General features: G+C 39.7%; 2 protein-coding genes across 3 annotated transcripts in view; one reads left to right on the top strand and one right to left on the bottom strand.

Annotated features, from left to right (window-relative positions):
• TG (thyroglobulin) overlaps nucleotides 1-25,217 on the bottom strand; it is a 148,188-nt gene that overhangs the window by 38,278 nt on the left and 84,693 nt on the right. The gene's annotated exons all lie outside the window — the stretch shown is intronic.
• SLA (Src like adaptor) lies at nucleotides 949-23,251 on the top strand. 2 transcript variants are annotated; one of them, XM_085053619.1, is made up of 8 exons: nucleotides 949-1,150; nucleotides 5,828-5,963; nucleotides 11,894-11,993; nucleotides 15,280-15,366; nucleotides 16,689-16,792; nucleotides 18,346-18,477; nucleotides 20,378-20,510; nucleotides 21,400-23,251. In XM_085053619.1, exons 2-8 carry the CDS (start codon nucleotides 5,903-5,905, stop codon nucleotides 21,617-21,619), a joined length of 837 nt encoding a protein of 278 aa, XP_084909745.1. In that variant the 5' UTR covers nucleotides 949-1,150; nucleotides 5,828-5,902; the 3' UTR covers nucleotides 21,620-23,251. The 2 variants fall into 2 exon arrangements, with proteins under 2 accessions (XP_084909745.1, XP_084909744.1); XM_085053618.1 differs by having other exon boundaries at nucleotides 951-1,150; nucleotides 5,870-5,963.

The following is a 25,217-nucleotide window of genomic DNA, read 5'->3' as shown; positions in this document are numbered from 1 at the left end:
GCTCCCTAGTGCTTTTCTGTCCAATCAAACTGAGGACTGTTCATACAGCCCATCAAAGAGAAAGAATATTTTCCTGAAAATACTTTAGCTCCAAATTTTGGCACAGCTTCAGGGATTTGATCAGTGTTTCCTGGTTTCAATAACAGTTACACAACAGTTCCCACATAAGCATCTACTTGGAGCTACTCTGATGTGAAGTGGGAACTCTGCTTGGGCTTGTTGGGTTCTCGGGTGGGTTATTTTGTTTTCTTTGGTTTGTCGGGGTCTTTTTTATAATTTTCTATACAATGTTAAGGATATGAGTTTTTCAGATCGCATCTTGATTATGAAAGCAAAGGGTAAACCTTAATAAAGCCCTTTGACTTCTATATTCACAGCCACAGTACAATATCCTTCAGTGCCTTTAGTCAGGTTATTTAACAGACCAGTATCTTGGTTCCTCCATCTCAGACACTGAGATGAGGAAGGTCCCGAGGCTTCTGCACTTTTTATAACTTATGTGAAAATGAGCTTCACAGACAGGCTTTAAATCCATATTTTTTCCTTGCTTATATTAAGTTTCAATTATTTGCAGACAGAGGTATTTTGGGGTACAGAGGGAAGCATAAAGAAAGGGCTGCATTCCTATTCAAACTCAATAAGAGTGAAAACAATGTTTTGTGCCTCTTCCTGTCTGTCAGAAAAAAAATAGCAAAACTGCATAAAAGAAAACAGTTGGGGAATGAGAGTTACTGGATAAATAAATTTGGAAGAAGAAGAAAAAAAAAAATAAACCCTTTTTGTGTAAGTAATGTAAACCGGGTTATTTTGCTCGTTTTTTATATCTGCTAAAACCAGCCCTGATGCAATACATTGAAAACCTCCCTGTTTTTCTCAGCCCATAGATAAAAAGTGCCTTCAGTAGTGACTTGCAACAGGAACCTCATCTGTTGCAAACACTTTGAGCCTTCCTTATTTCTCAGAGAGGAAGTATGTGGCCTGTTTGGCAAATGCTGCTCTACATGACAGCGTGAACTTCACAACACACTCATTCGACCGGCTGCTCCTCGACTTGATCAGCTAAACCTTGCTGGCAGCAGGAGAGCAGTACTATGACTACGGCTTTTTTCAGAAATACTGCAACCTGGAATGCCATGCCTAGCATTTAAAGGTAATCATTGCTGTGATATATTTTAGATTATCTGCGTACGAGACCAAATGTTTCAATTTTATTTATATACAAGGGTGCTCTATTTCATTAACAATGACAGCATTCAGACCGTGGATTTCAAGTACCACCAAAGGTAGAAATAGAAGAGCCTGCCTTGATCCTTTTCATAAGGAGTGGTACTAAAGATAGAAGGGACAAGGAGTGTTTCTCCTGAAAGCTCACAGGGAGACAGATGCTTAGGACCTTATGCTGAGGAAAACTGCATTTCACTATAACCAAAATATGAGCCCACAGATTAGCGGGCTTTTTATTCAAAGTGTTAGAAGTGTGCACAGTGTGGTATTTCTGTGTTGTTTCATGTTTGCATGTGTCTGAGAATTACTTTGATGAGAATATTATGTTATTCTTTCTAAGTGCAAAGGTAAAAGTGCCTCAAAGCTGAAAGGATGTTCATTTTAATTAATGATAAATTAAGGGAAATTCACCGAAAAAAATATACAGCTTCTGAAATCTAAGTTGTTTTGCTTTTTCTCTCCCTACATGAAAAATAACAGAATGCCAGTGCTTTCATTTTCAAGCTAAATGGGATTCAGACATTACCTGTGAACCTTATTAAGAATTAAACTGTAAGACCTTGGCAGTATAGATGTGAATGCCAGGAAATAAAAATAAAATAGGGTATAGCATCATCAGGATGATAAATGTCCTCATTTTTCTAGTCTACAGTATTCCTTGCAGAGGGGCTTTACTCAAGTCCTTACCTTGTCTTTTTATTTCTCTTATTCTTTAAATTTCTTTATATTTACTAAGTCTTAATAATTTAAATATAACTTTGAAAAAGTTGACACAGTTTCTTATGTTCTGAGCTATTTAACTGCTGGACAAGTGCATTTTCTCAGAGAACAAATTCTTCAAGAGGAAGTTATTGCTAAATGTGCTGCACACAGGAACGGAAGGGGAAAATTGTACTGCAGGTTTTGGGGTCACACAATGTAGGTCAGTAGGATTCTAGTCTTGACAGGTGAAGAATTCATATCTGCTGGGAGTTCTGACAAATAGGACACAAAGCAGGACTGGGACTGTAGATGTTTCTTCACCTTCCCTTTGGCAGCAAAGATCCTCAAACCCTACTAAGTTGTATGTGCAAACAGCCATGGCTGCAGTGGATGCCTTTCCTTGGACACCATATGCACAAGTGGAAAGGGGAGAGGAGGAAGGACCAATGCTTGGAACACTGCAAATGCAATCTTAATGGTTAAAACCAAATTTTCATGCAAGCCTGAGGAGGTGGCTGGTGAGCAGGAGAGCTGCAGGCAGATTCTGGTTCCTAGCAGCCCAGCGGTTCCTCTGAGCTGAACAGCAGCTGCACTCCATGCAGGGCTTGGGGTAGATAAGACACTGTAAGTTTAGAGTCTATCATTTATCTTTAATTCTTCCTAAATCACCCTCAATTAATGATTTGCATTAAGTTCTATCACTCACTTGAGAGTAAAGTGAACCGTTGTTTTAGAAATACGTCTCCAATTTGTACACTCTTACTCTAGAAACTGACATGCCATTGCCAGCAAGTAAGTAGAAACAATCTTTTGCCTCCCCTATTTCAAACAAAACTTCCAGTTCCTTCCACTTTCAGATATCTACAAGTTGAGTCATACCTCAGAACATTCAGTCCACCACCTTCGTTTGGACTATAGGAACCTCTACTCTGCCCGTGTGCATAATGACAAGTGGCCTTAGTTGTAAAACCCAGTCTGATGTCTCGTTTTCCTTTTAATCACTTCAGTTAAGTGAATTAACAGCGAGGGTCACAGCTTTCCATTCTTTTTTTATTTTTATCGAACACTTCTGCGGTGAGTCTGGAGAACATCTTGAACTCTCTGTCCCTTTCACGACTTTATGCCACCAATGGCAGTGACAGTAAAAGAGCACGGAAAATGCAATGAGACACAGAAAACTGCCACAGTAGTGATGGCAAAGCCCAAGACGTCATTGGCCTTCACTGTTACTGAAAGTACTTTACAAGGTTTGCATTTTCCACAAGTCAGATTCTTCCACATCTGAAGCAGCAGCAGCATGGAGCTGCATGCTCTGTCCTGATGACTTCAGAGCTCCTTCAAGAACAATGACTCCTGGAATGGCAGAAGTGAATGAGGCCAGTTTTGGATGTGCTCTGCACAAATATGAAGTAGGAACCTGCCTATTGTCCAGTATTTAATCCCTCTGGACTGGACAGTTGTTAAATTGTAAACTACATATAATCAACCCTGCAAGAAACACTTCAGGTGTTTTTTAAACAACATTTAGAGTTAAGATCCTTAAATACCACATAGGAAACTGAAGGTGCCTTAATGGAATATGTCATGCTTTTAGAAAGATTGAAAGCCTAAAGTAAAATTTTCATAAGTCTTTCCACCACGCACAAATGCCTTGTATCACTTTCCAAAGCGACTCAGGCACCCCTGGAATTAGAGTAGGAAAAAGGCCCTTGAAAACACTTGGTCATGAGCCTGACACTTGCTCTCCCAGACCTCAAATAACAAAACCCAGCACAAAGTGGTAGGATGAAGTAGAACTCTTATTTTTTAATTTTTTTTCAGATTTTGGGGACACAAAATTCAAGCAATTCTCATCTAAATATCAATTGCATGTGTCAAAATTGTAGATGGACATAAGACGTTTATGCAGTCATTCTTGCTATCTGGAATTACATAATATTTTTGGTAACTGCACCGTAGGTTCTATACACTGAGCAGGATTTGAGCTTCTCTTTTAAATTACTGCAAAATGGATCTACTAGAGCACAGAGCTCAGCAGAGGTTATCAGCACAGGTATTTATCTCACTCTCCTGGCTGACTTTTGCAGCCCTGTTGAGCTCTTTATTGATGTGTCCAGGAAATTTTTCTGGCTAATTTGAAGATGAGCCAGGAACATCTATAATATCTATAGCCAAAGTACTGGCTGCACTACTCCTATGGGTTTACCTCTTGTTCTTGATGAAATACAACTGAGAAAAATGTTCAAAAAATTACAATTGGGTCTTGCAGAAAAATATTCATGTATGAAATTATGATCTTGCAAGCAGACACTGACAGAATTCTGGTTTCAGTTTTAGAAATTTAGATGCCTTTACATAGAGAAAGAATTTTTTTGTTTTCTCTCAAGAGACTTTTTTCAGACAATAATACCCAAGTAGCTTATTTAAATTTAAGGGTACTTGTTTTATTCAGCCTCTAGACTTCTTCTATCAGGCAACAAAACACATTTTTGCTCTTGTGAAAGTAGGTTTCAGATGCTTGTCAGAAAGACACTGGCACAGCTGCACCCTCCAGATGTGCCACAAGCCAGTTCTGAGTGCAGACAGAGAAGGGGTAATATGCCATTTGGCTGGTGAAATAGAGAATTCTAGCAAACAGCCTTTGGGAACAAGTACTAAGAAGCTTGGAAAGCAGATGAGGTAGAGTCAAACTGTGCCCTACCATCTGTTCTAGCACTGAGCTCCTTGCATTTGATAAGGCATGAATTTTCTTTCCTTGGAATGGCATTTTATTCTGTAGGATGTCTTCCTAAACTGTCTGTAAGACATTAAAAATTTATGGTATTAAGCAACATACGGAAATTCTGCCAATCTTATTCCAAAAGACAATTAGCAATAAAGGCTTGCTGATTTCAGCAGTTCTGTTTCTCAGGTTGGACACCTCTCCAGCTGACCCCATCAGGCTCTAGTCTGTGTAAGTGAAGAGCAGCACATCCAAGCCAGTAACCACATTTAAAATATTTAAATTTGAAAAGGCTACAAGATGCCGAACACTCACACAATGCTGCTGGAGATCCTGTTATCATTTTCACAGGGCAATGGACAGAAATATATTTTTAGAAAATAATTGCCCATTAGCTGATGGTGTTATTTTGCTTTCATATACAGTTTTTAAGTAGATATAGCTTATTGCCCTCTGCCTTTGAAAATATACCATAGTATGAGACACACTCCACATTCAAAAGGCTTTTCTCTCTCTCATCTGTCAAGGAGAATAAGGATGGCTGCAGCAAAGCTATCAGAAGGAACTGTTCCTCTCACAGTATTCAGTTCCACAATTGTCTGATGCTGCTTCCTTTACATCCACCAAAACATTTTAAGACAAGTATCTGAAGAATTTACAATGCAGGTTTTATGCAGGACTGTTTTGGGATCAAACATTTTTCAGGCAAGGTATTACTTTAAAAAAAATTAAAATTGCCCACAGTCATTGAGGGCAGAACTGTATCAGAAAAATACCCCAACCTACCAAGCTATGTTCTGTGTGTTCAGTAGTAACCAACATAATACACACACAGTGCTGAATACCAGGGACATCAGCCTAATTAGATCTTTTGTAGCCTCAAAACTCCAAATGCTGAAAAATATTTTGTATATGAAATGCCCATATGGGCACAGCTCTGCTGTTACTTCCTATTGTGCTGAGATACTGGTAATGGAAACTTTTACTACATCATGTTCTTCTGAGCGACTTCCCTAGCTGTGGTTTTCTGCTATTCCCCTGATAAAAGCACCAAAGTGGTGAGAGTTTAGCGAGTATGTAAAACTCTCGCATGAATTTGACACAAGAGTTCTCAAAAGCAAAACTGTGCAGAACTGGAGACGCCCAAACGAGGTCATTTCTCGTCTGTTGTCACAGCAGGTGTTACTGTGATGTTCAATTTCAATGTCTGCTTTGATTTAGTTCCGAAGAATTTTGACGGAATTAGCGAGAACAATGGGAAATACTGTGAAAACTCCAAGAGCATCTGAGGAAACAAACACGCCGAGCCAAACGGGTAAGTACTCATTTCATTCCTTTCAGGAGAAAAAGATGTTCACGATATATGATAGACTCAGCCATGTGTCTTTCTTCACCCGCCTGACAAGAGCAGGCAAGTGTGTAGCTGCTGTGGGAGAAGGAGAGCATCCACCAGACAGGGCTTATTTTTAGCTACATTCTAGCTCATTTTCCAAGAAATACTTTAATTAAAAACCCCAAATGTTAAATGTACTATTTGCTGGTGTTCCTTGAAATATATTTCTTCAAAATCAGAAAGCACTGAAACGCTACTTCAGAAACCAAGAATGCTGTATTTTGACATAATTGCATGTGATATTTATACAAATTTATTCTTGAAGTTTGGGTTTCCTTCATTTAAGGTTAAAAATATTAATGATGTTATGTTTGCACTGAACCTCATGTCCATCTACTGTCAGATGGATTTAATTTCATTAAAAGTGGCTCACAGCCAACTTGTCACCAGGTTGTCCATAAAGGCTTTAGAGGAATAGAAGTTTCACAGGGCAAGCTGCCAGAGGAGAATATAGCACATCTGCCCTCGGCATCCACACATGAATAAATCAGGTTGCAAATCTCTCCCTGCCACCTCTGTAGGATGGTAGAGGTCATGCACTGGAGGGGTAAAGGAAGAGGGATTTGGTGATCTGCTACTGCAAACTGTGAGTGAGTGGGTGGAGAGTCAGCACAGCCTCAGCCCTCAGGACGCACTAATACAGGCAGCTGGCACAAGAGCTGCAATAAATCACACCCCAAAGGTGAAGAAGAGAAAGCAGGTTTTTTTCTTTTCTTTGGGTTTGGGGTGGGGTTTTTTTAGGTGCCTTTGGTTTTAAGGGGTGGGGCGAGGCATTAATCAAAATTTTTGGGTTTTTCCATGAAACATTTCCAGATTGGACTGCACATTATTATAAGGACAGGGAATCAGTCTGGCTTCATTGTTGCTGCAAGGCAACTGAGCCCTGCTTTCAGTATGGTCAGGATCTAGCTGAGATTGGCAACCTTGTAGCCCTATGTCCTAATAGAACAGAGACCAAATGCTGCTCAGCATATTACTACAATTTTTTTTTTTTTTTTTTTTTTTTGTGAAGAAGAGTGCCTTATGCTGATATTCCCAACAACTGCTGACACAAATACTCCAAATGAGCATCAAAATAGAGACATTCATACACACAGAGCAGAACTCTGCTGATGAGCTGTGACCAAGTTTGTACTGTTCCTGCACATGCTAAAAATGAGAACAGCATCTCTAAAAAACAACAGCATCTCTTCCTGTGATGGAAATAGAACATACCCCTAAAAGATAACTCAGCAAACATTGATAACACAGTGATTACAAGGGGAAAATATCCATTTAGGAGTTCAGGACTCAATCTACTTGCACTCTCTACATGTCTAGCACATCTAGAAAGGTGCTTTGTTAATCCTACCTGACCTCCTGCTACCACCTGGGGAGAGAACAAATCTCCTGTAGCAGCAGTGGCACCTGCCAAGGGCATAAGGATATCTCAGACACTCTCACAGCTGAAATTGCACCAGATATCTATGTTTGAACATACAAAGGCAGGGGTTTTGCCACAAAAATGATCAGAGTGATGGAATCCCTCTCCTATAAGGAAAGGTTGGGAGAGCTGGGGTTATTCAGCCTGGAGAAAGCTCAAGGAAGACCTCATTGCTGTTCTCAGCACTTAAAGGGGGCTTAAAAGAAAATCGGGGATGGACTTTCAGCGGGGCTTGTTGTGATACAACAAAGGATAATGGGTTTAAACTAAGATAGAGTGGATTTAGACTACATATAAGGAAGAAATTTTTGAGGATGATGCAACATCCATTCCTAGACCTGGTTGCCCAGACTGGTGATAGATGTCACATCACTAGGAACTTTCAAGATCAGTTTGGATGAGGCTCTGAGCAACCTGATCTTGCTGATGTCCCTGAACATTGAAAAAGTTTGGAATAGATAACTATAAAGGTCCTTTCCAACACAAACTATTCTGTGATTCTAGGATTTATCAGCCTCTCTTAGTCTGGATCAGACTAGCATCTTTAATAATGGCTTAGACGTTAATGAAAGTTGGGAATACAAGCATCACCATCGTCATCCAAATCCAGCAAAAAAAGATTTCTGAAAATGAACCTGGTACTAAAGCATATGTTGGGGTTAATCCAGTGAGTTTGTGTCTGTTTGCCCTCCTGAGCAGATCAAACTCCAAATCACATCACAAAACACAGAAAATTTCCACCAAGCCAGGAACAGACTTGATTTAACTGTGGTGGAAGATACAATCCATGGACTTTCAATAGTTGAAATAGTTATTAGGAAATGTAGGTTTGATACTGGCTCATTTAAATGAGACTGAATAAAATGAAGGACTGAAGCAGAAGGGAAAGAATGAAAGGAAAGAGTTTCCAGTACAATAGGGGAAGAAAGCAGGTAACTGGAGCCTGCAGTCTTCATCTGCCATTTAAATGTGTTCATCAGACTCTCATAAGTCCCTTGTGCTGCCTGAAAGCTTCACTGGAAGCAAAACCTTGTGCTTTCCTCATCACCAGTGTGCCAGTCTGGGTTTTGAGAAAGTGGAAAAGGGAACAGTGTCTAAGCTGCATTTCCCAGGGAAGCATTTGGACCCCAAAGATGACTGCACCCCATCTGACAGCACTGTACAGGCAGCCCTGGCACAACCCTGGCATTGATGACAGAGCAGCCAGAGCAGCAAGGGGTCATCAGGGGTGGTGAGTCCACCCCCTCTCTCTCATCCTTTGGGCCCCTGAACCAGGGGTTAATCCTTTTGGGCTGCACCTGCATAACTCTCAGTTCCCAAGCTGGCTGGTTTAAATCTAGTTTGGGTACCAAAGCGTGACTCTGCAGCCACACCTTGTGGTGCTGCACAGAGTCTCCCAGATGCACACGAGTTCTCTCCTTCATCCACTCTGCATGCCATAAAACAGTATTTCTGCTGGGCAGTAAAGCTGGGTGATGCAGGGAGCTGAACTCCAAACAGCTCATTCCCACTCCAGACCTGGACCATGACAGTGCACAGCACAGCAGGTTTTTGAGGGCAATGAGCTGCATCTGAGTACTCTGCCTATGCTCTTCCTACTCTCTAATAATGCTTCATAGTCCATTGCCAATAAATAACTTGAAGCATACAATATTCAGTCTCACACTTTGCAAGATATGCAAGGGTGAAGACATCTAAAATTAGCACCTATTTCACGTTCATTTCCCACTCCTAAAAAACCACCCAGAATTAACACCTGATTCAGTGGAAACTATTGTGTTTCGATCTTTCCACTCTAACTTTTGAGTTGTTCCATTTCAGATGTAACCTACACTTGCACTGCGGAGGAGAGTTTGTGTTAGATAAACTCAGACAAATCTTTATTCTTTTACGTCTTGAAAGTGTGGGGAGCTCATCAGATCAAATCTATTAGATCACTGTGAAATTCAGGTGTGGAGAAAGAGTGTAATTCGTTTAGTTCCTGTTTCCAGGCTTTTGTGTTTGTAAGGAACTAGTATGGGTTTTGAGAAATGTTGTAGAGTGTCGTGGGGTATTTTGCATGGCCAAAAAACCCACTGAGGTTTGACTTTAATACCAATCAAAAAGAAGTGAAGAAGGAGGGAATTCACTCCTTTCCTTACCCTTTTATATAACTCTCTAGTTTAGGAGGTAACATTTGCATGGATGTAGAAAGCAGCACTATGATAAATGCCTTCCTTTTCAGAACTACAGATTGGCACATAAAATTGAAACAAGAATTAATATAAATATGAAAGTGTAAGCAAAGTAACAAAGGTCTTGCTAGAGTAGAGAAAAAGTCATGTACCCCATAGTGCGTAACGAAATGCAAATGACCTGTTTGAAAGGAAGGAGAGCAGAAAGGCACTTTTTTCCCTCTCTTTCACTATGGAAGCAGAATATTTATAAATAAACAGCTTTTTTTTTTTTTTTAATATTGCTAAAGGCACTGTCCTTAAGCCAAAAAAGTTATATTCCATGTAGAACTGTTGTCTTACAATCTGCAATGATAAATTAGGTGATGATGCTTTATCCTCATTTTGCAGTTCTTAAAATGCACTTTCTGGCTTGTATTTCTTGTAGTCTTGGGTAAAGATTTTGTTTTGTCAAAAAAGGCTCAGCACATATGCTTAGGTCTTATTAGCCTCAGGTACTAAGTAATTTCATAAACAGGAAAGTGTCACTAGATTTTCTGTGGGGAACAAAACCATCAAAGCCTTAGCACAGAATTTCTTCAGTAAGTAGCACAGAATTTCTTCAGTAGGATTGAACAAAGTGTATAATAAGTTAAATTAGACTAAACACAGTGGTTGGCTGTACTGGACTAGTCCTGTATAATTCAGTGACACTGATCAATTAAGAAAACCATGGCAATAGTAATACTAAACACACTGTCAAAATAGTCAAGAACGGTTTGGGTTGGAAGGGATCTCAAAGATCACCTAATTCCAATCCCACTGCCATGGGCAGGGATGCCATCCACTAGATCAAGCTGATCAGGCCCCATCCAAAATGAACACTTCCAGGGATGCTGCATCCACAGCTTCTCTGGGCAACCTGTTATGTTTCTTTTCTGCATGTTTCCTTCAGCCTTCTATCGCTGTTGCTGTGAGTTGATTTTAAGGCCTTGAAACAATGACTGAAAACAGAACTAGTTTCAGCATTCATTCAGGATGCTGCACCTAAGTTTCCTTAAAAAGCTGTCTTCCTTGAAGAGAAGTTGGCAAGCAATCTATATTAAATAAGAAAAAACTATGTCTAATTTGTTTCTCTCCTACCCTGAACTCACAACCATTTTTGAACTTGGGCTGCACAGAGTGGGAAGTATGCAAATGTTCTGCTAGATGGTGTTCCTGAGGATTGGGGTGCTGATCCTGGTGGAGGCAGAGGGAAGCTTTGTCTCGCTGTGTGCTGCTGGAGGGTACTGTGGTGTGCAGAGGGAAGGAATTGCTTCCAGGAGAAATGCTGGCAGTGTATGGTAGAATCCCTCCTGCCAGGACTTCTGCCAAAGAGCTCAAGACACCCAGCACGATACATTTGTGAATCCCCCAGCTGTCAGCATTTACAGAGCACCACAGATTCCAGCAGGATGAGGAGCATTTTATGTTTGATAGTCCCAGTCTTTTGATAAGTGCTCCATCCTTCAGAAACCCAGAAGACTCAGCATGTGTCCTACATAGGGTGTAAGACCCAGAGTCATCCCAGATGATGTGAAAAGTCTTCTCATGTCTTTGCTGACCTCAGCTCTGCAAATTGCCTTTATTATACAATGGTTTAATCTTAAACACCCATGTGGCAGATTTCTGTCACTGAAACTCAGGGCATCTTGGGCTACCTCTGGTACAATTTCCTCAAGGGTGAGAACAAAGTGCAGTGGTTGCTCTACAAGCTGCTTTAAAAAGTGATGGAAATGGGCAATAATGGCCACACTCTCATTGACTTTGATCTAAAATAATTTCATATCTTTGAAAAGTATCAGTGGTGTTAAATGATGGAACAATTCAATATGCCTCTTCCTCTTCTTAAATACAGTGCTACAAAACTATAGCTGGAGGCAATTAGAAACAGTGATATTAATCAAACTGGGTTACTTCCTAATACTATAAATACTTACTAATTTTTTTTACTTTCAAACTGAGTATGTCCTTTAAGTATGGTAATTACTAGAAAAAGTGGTCTAAATTTAGTTGTTTACAATTAACCATATGACTTTTCTCATTTCTAGTATCTTCACATTCTTCTCATAAATCTACAGGTTCATCTTTAGCTCCTTATGTTTATTAAGTGGCATTTCAGAGATTTTTTTCCCATTTGACCTACTACATAAAATCTATCATAATTAATGAAAAATCAAGTTCTGTTTCAGAATTCTGCCTTGGTTTTAAGTGACATTTTCTTTCATCTTTAACAGGTCAAGAGAGTGACTTCCTTGCTGTTCTTTATGACTATCCTTCAGCAGACATAAGCCAACCTATATTTCATGTAGGGGAAAAACTACGTGTGCTATCAGAGTAAGTTGATCAATTTAAATTAGGTTTTATTAAAATTGAAACAAAGCTCTGTTTTATGTACCTGTCCCAAAATGGATGCAGTTCAGCAAAAGGAACTGAGTTCAGAATTTTCAAAGAAGGATGCTTAGCCATAGGATAAATTTCCATGTAGTTTAAGGATTTGAGATCACAGATTGTTCTTCGATCCTTAGGTTTCTCTTAGGTTTCTCAAGCTGTATTCACACTCTATTGTAAAATAAGATTCAGAATAGAATTCTGCTTTGAAAAATGATTATGAGAAAGTATTCCCTAAATGTTAGTGGAAAGCAGAGTAAGAGCCAAAATAGTTTGAATCACATAAAAAAGGGAAATGATTCTGATTTTTTTCATGTCAAGTGTGTCTTCCATTTTTTTCTCTCACCCTTTTTAATCTAACAACTCCAATATGATTAAGTCTTAGAATTTCATCCTGATTTAAGGCAAATCTAACAAAACCAAAATAAAAAGTGGTTTTATTCTCCTTCTTTTTCTATTTTTTTATTGATTCTGCATTTTCTTAGCGGGGAAAAAAAGGAAGTCAGAGATCTCCCAGCCAGCTCCACTCAAAAAATTTAAGAGCCCCAGAAGGAATTAGGCTTAAGAGCAATAGTTCAGACTGGCCTTAAGCATAGTGCAAATATTGCCAGTCACAAGAATGAGCAAACTTCCCGAAAAACAGAAGCCAGCAGCCCTGGTCTCCTTCTATACACAACTTGTATCAGAACACAGTGACCTCCTGGAAGTTACTCAGCCCCACAGCCACTATTTGCATTGCTCAAAATGAAACTAAAGATTTCGTTTTTGCAGCTGGTGAAGCAGATGGATTCAATGGGAGACTGACACATTAATAGCAGAGAAATCCTCTGAGGACTTCTACACTCATTTAAAAAATTCTCAACCAGACAGTCAAATGGCTGGAGGAGAGAAGTACTCACGAGAAGCATCACAGATGAGTGATGAATTCTCAGACTCTTCTCCAGGCCACGATGACCTGCAGTAGCTTTTGTCAGTCACAAGATACAGATCTTTGTGCACCTTTGGTCTGACCCAGACTGGCTGCACTTGTGTCCTGCTGACAAACTGCTTTCTCTGCCTCCCTGAACCGAAAGGTCCCAAGACTCAGAGAAAACTGCCAGATAAATTTTCTGCTGATGGAGAGCTCCCCTAAACCAGGGGAATTCTTCGGTAGCTTCTGGCAGCATAAACCTTGCTGCTGTTTGCAGAACATACATGACAGGATACAACTGCTTTAGCTTGGAAATTCCAGCTGAAAGCTTCACTCTCAGCTTTCATCAGCAACAGGCACTCATATCACCACACGGCTGCCTATGCCCATATCAGTGGGAATGTGTGGCATATCATGGGCAGACATGTGCTGCAAAGTATAATCTACTGCAGGAACAACTTCTTGTGGAAGAAAATACTTCAACAGAACAAAGAACAAAGAAAATGTAAAAGAACAGGTTTTTGCAGCAGAAGTTTCTAACATGTTTGTCTATTGTTCAGTGATCAAGGGCTTCTCCAGATGGATAAATAAAAGCCAAAATAAGTCTTGATGGAAACTTTTCCTGTTTTGAATCATGAGTTTGTTCACAGAAGACAGGACCATCCAGTGCTCTATGCAAACCACAGTGTCCTAATGAAGGACTTGTAATTCTTTTCCCCAAATCATTCAAAGAAGCAAAATACACTAAAAAAGAAGAATAGGACAATGTGACCAGAGTACAAGTGATGAGGAATCACCAGAGAGGAATCAGCATGACCAGGCAGCACACACTGCTTTCACAACAGCAGCTTTTCAGCCTTCTACCAAAGCCATGATGTGTAGTCATGTGCAGTGAAGGTTGCAGGCAATCAGCCCCACCAGTCCTGCCAGGAACATGGCATGTGGAACCTCCATGGTAAATGCAACTCCCCACAGATATTTATGACTGCTCTGGGTTGGCAGAATTAGATGAGCACCACTGGCACAGTGTCTCACTCTCCACACTGCTCAGGCACCTTCCATTACCAGATGAACATTTAGCTGGCAGTAATCAATTGAAATCTGCTCCAGGATTCCCCCCAGTGTACATAATTTCTATAGTTTCTGCCCCAGGAGAGATCTGCTGGTTTGGGATTTTTAATCATCATAGGGATTTTTCAGGGTTAGTAATATTAAAGTTTGGATGGAGAGAGATGATGAGTCTCTCCATTTTTTTCTTATTCTTGTTTCTGTCCAAGAGAGTTCTGGGGAAAAAAAGACCAAAATAACCTAAAATTCTTATAGATAATTTCATTTCGGCTGGGAAACCAAACCCAAAACTTGTGGAGCCCCAAAATTTCCAGCTCTGAGCAGTAGATAATTACCTTTTTTCCTCAGCACAAACATTCTGGACCATGGTCCCAGCAGCTATAACTCATGAAATTTAACCCAAGTGATTTCAACTTAGCTTATTTGACACACTGAGTCTCTAGTCTGCAGTCTGGACATTATTTTGGGAGCATTTATCTGAACATCCACAAAAAAAGCATTCAAACACAAGACACCATTGGATTCAAGCTCTTAAAGTGAAGTTGGAGAGAACTCCTCAATCATCAGCATCCTTGCACTGTGACTAAAGCTATGCAGTGTCCCTATGAAAAGTCTTGGTACCTTGTGTTTCTGAAGGGATTCAAGAGCCAAAGCCAGCATTCAGTATCACAGCAATAACCTAAGATATACCGGAGAAAATACATATGTTTGTAACTTCAGCTAGAAGGTTTTTTTTCATTTTTATTGGAGTCTGGTCTGCAACTCATTGAAGATAAAGAAAAGAGCAAACCAGGTTCTGTTGGACTGAAAGCCTGAAAGTTCCCAAGCAGAGAGGCTCCACTTCCCAGGAACCTCTACCCTGATGGTACAGAGGCATCCAGACACAACACACTCAGCTGTAAACCAAGTATCTTGGACACCAGCACAAGTCTAGCTGTGGGAAGGCAGAGCACAGCATGGTTTAACCACGGAGTATTTACCCTTCTTCTTTCAACTACAGAAAAATATTTTATTACTTACGTAATTTAAATGGAACAAATGTAGCTTATTTCTGTGTCCAAATTTAATTCTCAAGTAGGTTTAGAAATGGAACTACTCTAAATGAAACCAAATAGGGTGGCTTTCTGAATACATAGTTTCAGGAGCACACTCAGAGGGTTGCAGGCTAATCTTTATGGCTTCACTAATTTCCAAAATGACAAGAAGCTCTGAAAATAAACATCTGAAAATATGCTTTCTCTTGCTTTCACACAGTGAAGGAGGCTGGTGGAGAGTCCATTCCCTTACAACAGGTCGAGAAAATTATATTCCAGGAAAATATGTAGCAAAGGTTTATCACGGGTAAGTAAATGCATTTCCCCAAGTCCTTCAACATTACATTTTTGCATATCCTCCTCTGATTATTCAGAGTTATAATCCAAACAATGCCAATAGTGACTTGACAGACAGAAAATTTAATTCTTGACACTGTAAAATAGCTCTTTTGAAAACTGAGAACATCAAATCCACATATAGATTTAGATTAAATGAAAAGGAAAATCCTTCTTTTAAATGCTGAAAAGAGCCAAAACCACCTCAAATGGCATATAAGATATATATTTCTGTTGCATGAACTGATCTCTTAACTTTAAGACACTGATAAAGAGAGCCTATTTAGAATGAATTTTTCATATTTACATAGAGTAGAATTTAAGCTAGGTTTGCTCATGAAAAAATAGGCCAAAAAGAACAAATAGAAACACTAATAAGTCATTCAAGAATGTAAACTTTCTCACTGCAAGAACTAAGGAAATTTCAGGCATTTCTTGTTGCCATAGACACCACTCAGGAAAAAAAACATTAAAGCACATATTTAAAAGTTTTCTGGCAAATGTTTTAATACCTGTTTAACTTTAAGGATATGAACTGTGAATGTCACTGTGAACTATGCAAGTGCTTAAATTTTAACATGCTTTTACATCCTCCTGCAACAGAGATGCTTTCCCAAAGACAGGGCACAGATGTGGGGTAATGGAAGCTACTGTCTGAAGCTCCAATGACAGCAGACTGGATCAAACACATGAGAACAACTTTAAAATAAATTTCCAGTAACTCTAGACCAGCTCCGCAAGCCCAGTTGCATGGTCAAACACTGGCTGTGGCAAAACACAGCAGTGCACCAATATGGTGAAAATATTTAGGACTTATTCCACTTTCCCTTATCCACAAAGTCCATTAACTTAAATGGTTGGACTGTTCCCTAGACAAAGCAAAATAATTGCAACTTATTTGGCATTTATTTATGGTACAATTTGGGGTTAACAAAAGTGGTTTAAATGAAAAAGAGAGATTTAACTAATGCCACAGATGTCATCAATATACAACATGGATCTGTCCCCAGCAATTCAGATCAAGGCAGCTCAAAAAGTTTTGTTTTCCCTAATAAGTCCAAACCTTATTACTCTTCTCTTATCCTCACAAAGGTTAATGAAACTCAAAACCAGCAAAATTTTCCCATAAAGTGGGGAAATATGCCTGAATATAGTTGAGAGAATAACTATAGAAAGCCACAGTGTTATTTTTGCAGTCACTTTTCCTGGCTAATGCAGCACTTTCACAGCCACATGCTGTTCTCTGTTTCACTTGTGTCCAAATTTCAGAATTTGTTTTTTCCTGCTTCACAGCTGGCTATTTGAAGGTCTGGGAAGAGAAAAAGCAGAGGAACTTCTACAGCTACCCAACACCAAGGTTGGCTCCTTCATGATCAGAGAGAGTGAAACTAGGAAAGGTGAGACAATACTGATTTTCTCCCTCTTGATCTCAGGCATCAACAGTTTTACAGCTCTTTAATAAACTCCCTGTCCTGTTTCATGTGGATCAGTCCAAAACCAGAAAATATCTATAATGGGAAGGCGAAGGCACCCAGTGCAGAGTGCCAACCTTCACCAGCCAGCTACTGGAAACAGGGTGATTGATGGCCATGGAAAGTTCCACGGGCATCAGCACAAACAAGGCACAGTTGTTTAAACACTATTATTTACTTTGGTTGCATGCAAACCTTATGAGGCAGTGGGACTTTGCAATGAAGGAAAAGTCGCAGCTTTGCCTTGGTCCAGAAAGGGTTGATTCAAGAAGCTGTAAAATGCACATCTAGTAGTGGGTTGGCTGATAAGTGTGTTTCCTATATAAGCAGGGGGAGGGGGTCTTCTATTTACTTTTAAGAAATGATAGGCCTTCAATTTTATTTTCTTTCTTTTGCTACATGGGAGTTATACTGCACCAACTTAATACTTTTATTTTCTTCAGTGGGGACATAGAAACAGAATCCTAGAATATCCTGAGTTGGATGTGACCCATCAGGATCATTCAGTCTAATTCCTGGCCCTACACAGGATAACCCAAGAATCACACCATGTGCCTGAGAGTATTGTCCAAACCCTTCTTCAGCTCTGTCAGGCTTGGTGCTGTGGCCACTTCCCTGGGGAGCTGTTCCAGTGCCCAACCACCTCTGGGTGAAAAATCTTTTCCTGATATCCAGCTTAAACCTCCCCTGACACAGCTTCAGGCCATTCCCTCAAGTCCTGTCACTGTCACAGAGACAAGAGATCAGTGCCTGCCCCCCCACTTCTCATGGTGAAGCTGAATACAGCTATGAAGTCTTCCCTGTCTCCTCTTCTCCAGGCTGAACAAACCTCCCATGTGCAATGTGGTGTCTTCCTTTTCTGAAGCACCAGAACACATCCTAATATCATAATACCACCGATAAAAGGGAATAATAGATAATCTAGTCTGACCTCTTGCATACCACAGGACGTTTCTCAACATCTATACTGAATTCAAAGAAATTTAGGATTAACATTCAGTCTGTGCCAATAAATGCTGCAAAACAGTTTTAAACAAAGAAACAGAAAAATCCAAGTGGCTATCTCCTGCCACATCTGCATTATCATATCTCAGCTACTGCATTACTCAAAGCTGACTAAATCAGAATACCAGCCTGTGAGTCTGATCTCCCTATTCACGCAAGGAAAACAACTTCTGTAAAGACCTATTTCCCTTACTCCATTTCAAAAGATCCCATACCAGCAAAACTAAAGGAAAAGCACACCAGAAATTTAAATTCAACCAAAATCTCAGGTCATGTTGTACCCGTTATTATACATGTGTATATATAAAAAGTATACTATTTAAGTATGCGTTAGGATGGCCACTCAGTTTTTTTCAGCTCTTTCTGAGATGTTTTGGGTAATCCACATCTTACAGATACTCTGGTTGTGGTCACTGTTACTCATTCAGAATTGCAGTCCTACTTTGGTGTAATTAGCTCTTCTCTCTCTCCAGGGTTATATTCCTTGTCAGTGAGGCACAGGCAAGTGAAACATTACAGGATCTTCCGCCTCCCGAATAACTGGTATTACATCTCTCCACGGCAAACCTTCCAGTGCCTTGAAGACCTTGTCAATCACTACTCAGGTAAAAATAAGTGCAGAACAAACATATTTGCTACTGGCAACTGTAAAACTATCTATTAAAGGTACATAACAAGAAGTTTTGCCTTTGTCCAAGAGTTGCAAATAATGCCACAGAACAAGCAATGGAAAACGCTTCTATCTTTTACTTTATTTTTCATCCTAAATAAAATATGCTGCCCCTAATGTACAACTGAAGTCAATACAGGAACTCAGCTAAATAAAGCCAGATAGGCTCTGCCTGTATTGGTACAGGATATTGTATGGCATGCCAATAACACTATTTGGGCCAAACACTAATGTCTAGTGCTTCCCTAGAAAACTTTCAACTACAATTTGGAGGTCAGCACAGATCAGGGATGCCCAGCCCGTCTCAGAGCACACCTAAAGCCAAAGTGTGAGTATTCAAAAATGTTCAGCTGTACAGATGCCATGTACCCACAGTTCTGGGTTCCAGAGGCAGGGTTCTGCTCCTGGCTCACTCTGCCAACATGAACATGTCTGCCATTCATTTATTTGCCATACAGACAGGCAGATGGCATCAGGGCATGCAACACCAGGTTCTCTAAGCATGTTTCTCTTAAGAACCACTACAGCACACAACCTTACATGCAGCAGAAAATTTTCAGAAATGTTATAAGCTTCTTCCCCATTACTTTAGAAGTGTATGGCTGGAATTGATCAGCAGAACTTATAAAAGGGGCTCAAGCTGTTAGCTCAATTGCAGATTCAGCTGCCACTGCTAATCTCAGTCCAGTGGATGAACCTTTTTTCAATGACAGTTTTCCAGTTTTATGGTAATTTAAACTGTCAGAGAGATAACTTGACAAATGACACAATTAAGTGGCTACAGTTACCATGCATCATAATGAGAGTGTTCTAAAATGATGAAGGAAACTGCAAAAAACTTATTGCCTAAAAGTTACAGGAGAACAATAGGTTCTGTTCTTTAACAAGTAATGGGTACTTTGTAATTTTAAAAGTGTGAGATTACCATGCCTGAGTATATCATAGGTAAAAGAAAAAGGGAGATGCCCAAAACGTACACTGATAAAAGGAGAAAGAAAAGTCATATTCCCATTCAAAACAAGCAAATCAAAATTTCAAGTCTAATGATATAGAGAGGAGTAAGAATCTGGACAGGAGATAAATACACATATATATTTACATGTTAGCTAGTTGACACCTGTCAGCATTCAGAAAGAAGAAAACAATTGAAGCCTAAAATCTGGGGTCAGGCAGAACACAAAATTTGTGACAATTAACATTTATACTTGAATTATAGGTATAAGAAGAGACATAGTTAGATTTAGCTCTCCTCCTTCCCCCACCATGAGAAGATACAGAATCTCACCCTGAAATAAGGCTCAGAGATGCAGAACACCAGCATTCAGCCATGATGTTCTCTATATCTGTGATGTTCCTAGTGGACGAAGAAGAGGGTAGAGAGCAGAAACATCAATGAAAGTAACATATGAACCTTGACTAATTCCACGGCCATATTCCACAAAAGAATAGGTGCACACACAATCCAGTCTGATCTTTTTTACACTCTGATTGCATGACTGAGACAATGGGAAGCAAAAGCAGAACTCACAGAGGGCTCAGAAAACCTGCTTTAAGTTTCTGCTCTGTCACAAACTTCCTTCTAGTCTTTGAGCAAGTCATTTTGTCTTTCTGTGTCTCAGTTCCTCACTTGTACTGTATGAAATACACCCAATGCAAAATTAAAAGGCAAAGATATTAGGAAAAGAAAAAATTAAGCTTGTGTTACTGTGTCCTTGTTGAGAACACACAATTTATTGCCTGCTACTACTGATCCGAAATTGTTTACTTGAGCATGCACTAGGGAAAGAAAACAGCAAGCAAAGATTAACTGTCTGTGTATTCATTTCCCTATTCAGAAGTTGCTGATGGTCTCTGCTGTGTCCTCACAACACCTTGTCTTACCCAGTGCACTAACAACAACACCGTGATGAATCCAGTTCCTCCTGTGGTGATGCGGAATAAAAATTTCAACTGGAGAAACATTCACAGGTACCACACACAGCACAGGCTGCCAGAAAAAACAGGGGTGTTTTCCACACGTGTATATACTTGCAGCACAGAAGACATAGCTATTTATTTCCTTCTCCTGAAAGCAGTTTTAAATCTTGGCTAATCATCTGGCATCAAGCTAACCCATAAAAACTGGATGCCCAGCTCAATTTAGGATTAACTTTGAAAGAAAGTCTATCTAGCCTTCAATCATTTCTCTATCCAGCTACCCACAGATGCAGTCCCTGTGGGACTCCAGAGTCCTTTCACCAAGGGGCAGGAATGAAAGCCAGGTCACAAAGCCCAGTGAGCTCCAGCATGTGCAGTGGCTCTCAGGTGAGCCCTGGCAGGCAGAAGTGTCTCCCCCTTGTTCACACACCCAGGAAGCAGCACAGGTGCAATGAACACATTATCCCAGAATAAACATTTCTTGTTGTGTCTCTCCCGACACACAGCCCAATTCACAAGATTTCTGATATCACAACTTGCACAAGAGAAAGTAGGTCAGGTTTCAGAAGCTGGGGAAACAGCCACCCTCAGAAACAAAAGCACCTTTTACTTTTGAAGAGTAAATTTCCCTCCACTACTCTTCCATTCATGTGCTTACGAAGGCAAGAAAATTTTGTGCAGTATTGAGGTAATTTTTCCTACAGATCAAGAAGAGAATATAGATGACACTTCCTTTACAATTGCCAAAAAAAATCTAGATATTACTGTTGTATTGATTTTTTTTGTGACATGCTAATTAACAAAAATGCTCAGTGATTTATGAGGCAGGAATGTTCTTTCACAACAAAAATAACATTATTAGGTTTAACAACTGTTAATATTACCCCAAGAGGCTCAGTCCAAGTAAACAAAATGGTAACAAAATTTTGTTCTTTTAAAGGCTGGAAGTGACTGAAGATACCCAAAGCACCCTGGCAGCAATCGATGACTCTTGCCTCAGCTATGGCCTGAGGGAAAGCATTGCTTCCTACCTCTCCCTAACAGAGGATGACAACAGTTCTTTTGCAAGTGCCAGAAAGAAGAAATCCCAATCTCTCATATACACAGGCAGCAAACGTAAGAGTGCCCTCCACCTGCCACCTACATACTATGAAGACTAAATATAAGACAAACAGGAAAAAAACCACAAACTGACGAGTTAGAAGAGAAACCAGAGCATCCTGTTGTCCTGCAGTCCTTCAGCAGCTGAGGAATACAACCAGCCCAGCTGGTGACCAAACCCCAGCAGTGCTTCTGCATTTCCTCTTTTAAATGTTAACCAGAGACCTTCTCAAGGGTGCCATCTGAGCCATGGCATCTGCTGGGAATGTCCCCAGTGCACCTGAAATTAGAACTGCCTCACAAGCAGGATAAACTGAGATAGACTCTAAGTGGTGACTCTTCAGCAGGGGCAATGACCAGCATTGCACAGAGGTGACTGCATAGGGAAGGACTAACTACAGTCAAGAAGTTAAGTTTTACTCTGGTATTCTCCACGAGGCTGAAAATCCTTTACAGAACCGATCTACATCGAAAAAAAGCCTTTTTCTTCTCAAGATGGAATTATCCATTGTCACCAAGAATGGGTCAGAAACCCATCAATAACCCCAAGGAAGTATCTAATATCTGGCATTCAAGAAACACCTGATTATAGCAACTCCACAGTTACCCTTTATAAGAAAAAAATTAAAATCACTGACTTTACAAGTAGTATTTAATTAATCTGTTGGCAATGGCCTGCAGTGTCATAAAGTAATCACAAAATTAAGAACAGGCTTAATTCACTCAGAAAAGAAGTTCCTGGTTATCCCTGAGATGGGAGTTCAGGCATTTCCAAACATAGCACAGCTGCTCATAGTAAAGCAGATAAAACAGAGAAAAAGGGGGGTTTAAGTGAAAAGTAAAATGTGATAATATTGTGCCTAACTGCAAAGGCTGGATTGCAAAGGTGTGACCTTTTATGTGTATAGGAATATATTTTAACTTCAACTTCTGAAGTCAGCCACATATTTATGTATAATATTTATATTAATAGAAGCTTTCAAAATAATTAAACTAAGAGAACAAATCAGTAACAGTGGATGTTAGGTATTTTTTCCTAATTTCTTGTCTGAAGAGAGTTATGTCAAATAGTTATTACACATGCAATCAAATCACTTAAGGATTAGAGTTTTCTATTTTTTTTTTTTTTACATGTATGTACCCTTTTTTAAGTGATAAAAGATCAAGTAGCATTTTCCTTTGAACCTACCTTGTGACTGCTTTCTAAACCAAGGAATCACTCACATATGAGGGTCTAAAATGCTGCAATGAGCTGAGATAGTTTCAATCCAATATTCTCTTGTACCTTTTTCAAAGATTTGAATAATGAAGGTTTGGAGAAATAAAGAATTGGAGAGATTATATATAAATATATTTCATTTGAAAACAACTCTTAGGACAAATCTGTCTGCTCTTTAGATCCTGTATCAGGTCATTTGCACTAGCAAGAAAGGTTCAGAGATCAAAATATTTCATACCCTATTTCAACATACTTCAGAACTTAAAGGATGAATGTAATTTGACCAGTAAATATTGAACTCCAAAAAGCAAAAGAAACTCAGGAACTCTAGGCATTTGTATAATCTAATTACTGTTACTGATCATTAATATGTTATGGTGACTGCATTTTATCCATGAAATGTATATGGGGAGCATTACAGATTTCTAAGTCATTACTTGTATTTATTCATTAAAATAATATTCAGTAGTTACTTTGTGTTGCTTTTAGAAAACGGAAAACCTGGTGAGCACTTTTACAAGCACTCAGCCTTGCAATGCTAGTGCCAGAAGGTATTTTTGATGGAAGGTGACAAAAGAATCCCAGAGCCCACAGTCAGCAGCACTTGGACACACTCTGTGAAAGGGGACAAGACATTTTCTGATGTTGACAGGTTCAACACAGACCAGTTTAGCTTGGAAAGAACCTCCAGACATCCTCTGGTGCAACCCCCCTGCTCCATAGGGCCACCTTAAGCCATTTGTCCAGGACCATGTCCAGATGGCTTTGGAATACCTCCAGGGATGGCGACTCCACAACCTCCCTGGGTGACCTGTGCAGACACCTGGTCACCCTCACAGTAATGACATCAGAAAGTGACAAAAATAATTAAATGTGTCATAGGAATGGCTGGATTTCACAGATGGTTTTGGGGAAATTCTGTGAGGTCTGACTCTTCTTACAATTAACTGAAAGACTGGATTGGGGACCTTTTGGGAAACACGAACTTGCAAGGGATGACAGCCCCCTGGTGATTTTATATAAATCTGACTCTACCCACCTGAAATGGTATCAGAAATACAAAATCTGGGTAGGGATGTAGCAAAACAGGAATCATTGGAAGAAAGCAATGAGAGATGGTCGGTTGGTTTGTTTGAGAGGAATTGATACTGGTAAAGGGGGGAAAAAAGGAGATGGGAAAAGAGGGAAGGAAGGGGATCTAAAGAGTAGCTAATCACCAGGATCGGGGAGTTTTAGGGTCCATGTCAGCCCTGCACCTGACTGCAGCAGTTCCAGAAGGGCAATAAACCCTCTCTTTCTTGTCTGATCTGCTTCCATGGCCATGAGGGACCTGGTGTCTTCCTTGCACTGGGTGGAAGAAGGCTGGGAACTCTCCTAATACCCACCAGGAATGCCTGGAGAGAACACCTAACACAGGTGCCCTCTGCAGCTTCCTGTGATCCATATTATTATCCACTCTTCTACATAAAAATTGCACTGGTAAAGAAATCAATTAACCAAAGGATGAAGTCAAATGCCAGGCTAATGCTCTTAAACCACTTAAGACCATAATCACTGACCATTTATTTCTAAATATACTACAGAAAGATGAAATAAATTATAAAAATTCCCCATGATAGCTTTGCACTGATTTTGTACAATCTGTTTTCAGATTTGTTCCAAACAAAACCTATTACAGGGCAGACACAGGAAACTCAAAAGCATTTTGCTATTTCAGGTGCACATTTTCTAGTAAAGGAAGTTTCATACACCACACCTCTCTGCATGCTCAGGAACATTATGGTTTTAGCATGCATAACAAAGACAGAAATAAGGAGCACAAAGCTGACTTTTGCAGAAGAGTTGTATTGCTTCATGAGATTTTCCTTCAGGAAAGCCGTATTTGGCATATATTCTCAGTTTCATTATTCTTAGTCTGTGTGAACCTCACTTTTTACAGTAAAATTAAAAGTAGTCTGGGAAAAGTAATTTTGGTGTCTTGGAACAAAAGCAAGACACATCCCTTTACAGGAGATGTAAGTGAGAAATTTAAGTAAACCAACTTTGGCACCACTTAAAAAAAAATAGAAAAGAGATCAAGTATATTTTTAAGCTACAAGCTACTGCTATTGTTGCTTGCTTTTTATTTTGTCAGTATATTTCACAGGAAAACTAAATCAACTGTTATGCTGTCAGGATAAATAATTAATGCTACTCTGAAATCTGAAATTAACACTACTCTGAACTCAGTGAAGATCCTGCTTTTGCCAAAATAGTGGTATGCATAGTCCCAGGAAGAAAATTATTAAAAACACAAGAAAAGTGAGAAGAATTGGTGCATCTGCCTGCTCATTGCACTTGCTACTGTTTTTCCATTATTCAGTGTTCTGCTGTAGGAGAAAGAATGAGTTTAAACTTTATTTTATGAAAGAAAAGATATAACGTGGAACTACTCTCCA

This window comes from Lichenostomus cassidix, chromosome 2 (genome assembly GCF_008360975.1).
Source record: "Lichenostomus cassidix isolate B80296 chromosome 2, HeHo_3.0, whole genome shotgun sequence".
In the NCBI taxonomy this organism is placed as follows: domain Eukaryota; kingdom Metazoa; phylum Chordata; class Aves; order Passeriformes; family Meliphagidae; genus Lichenostomus; species Lichenostomus cassidix.
The sequence above is the reverse complement of the archived record's forward strand: the minus strand, read 5'-3'. Positions and strand labels throughout refer to the sequence as shown.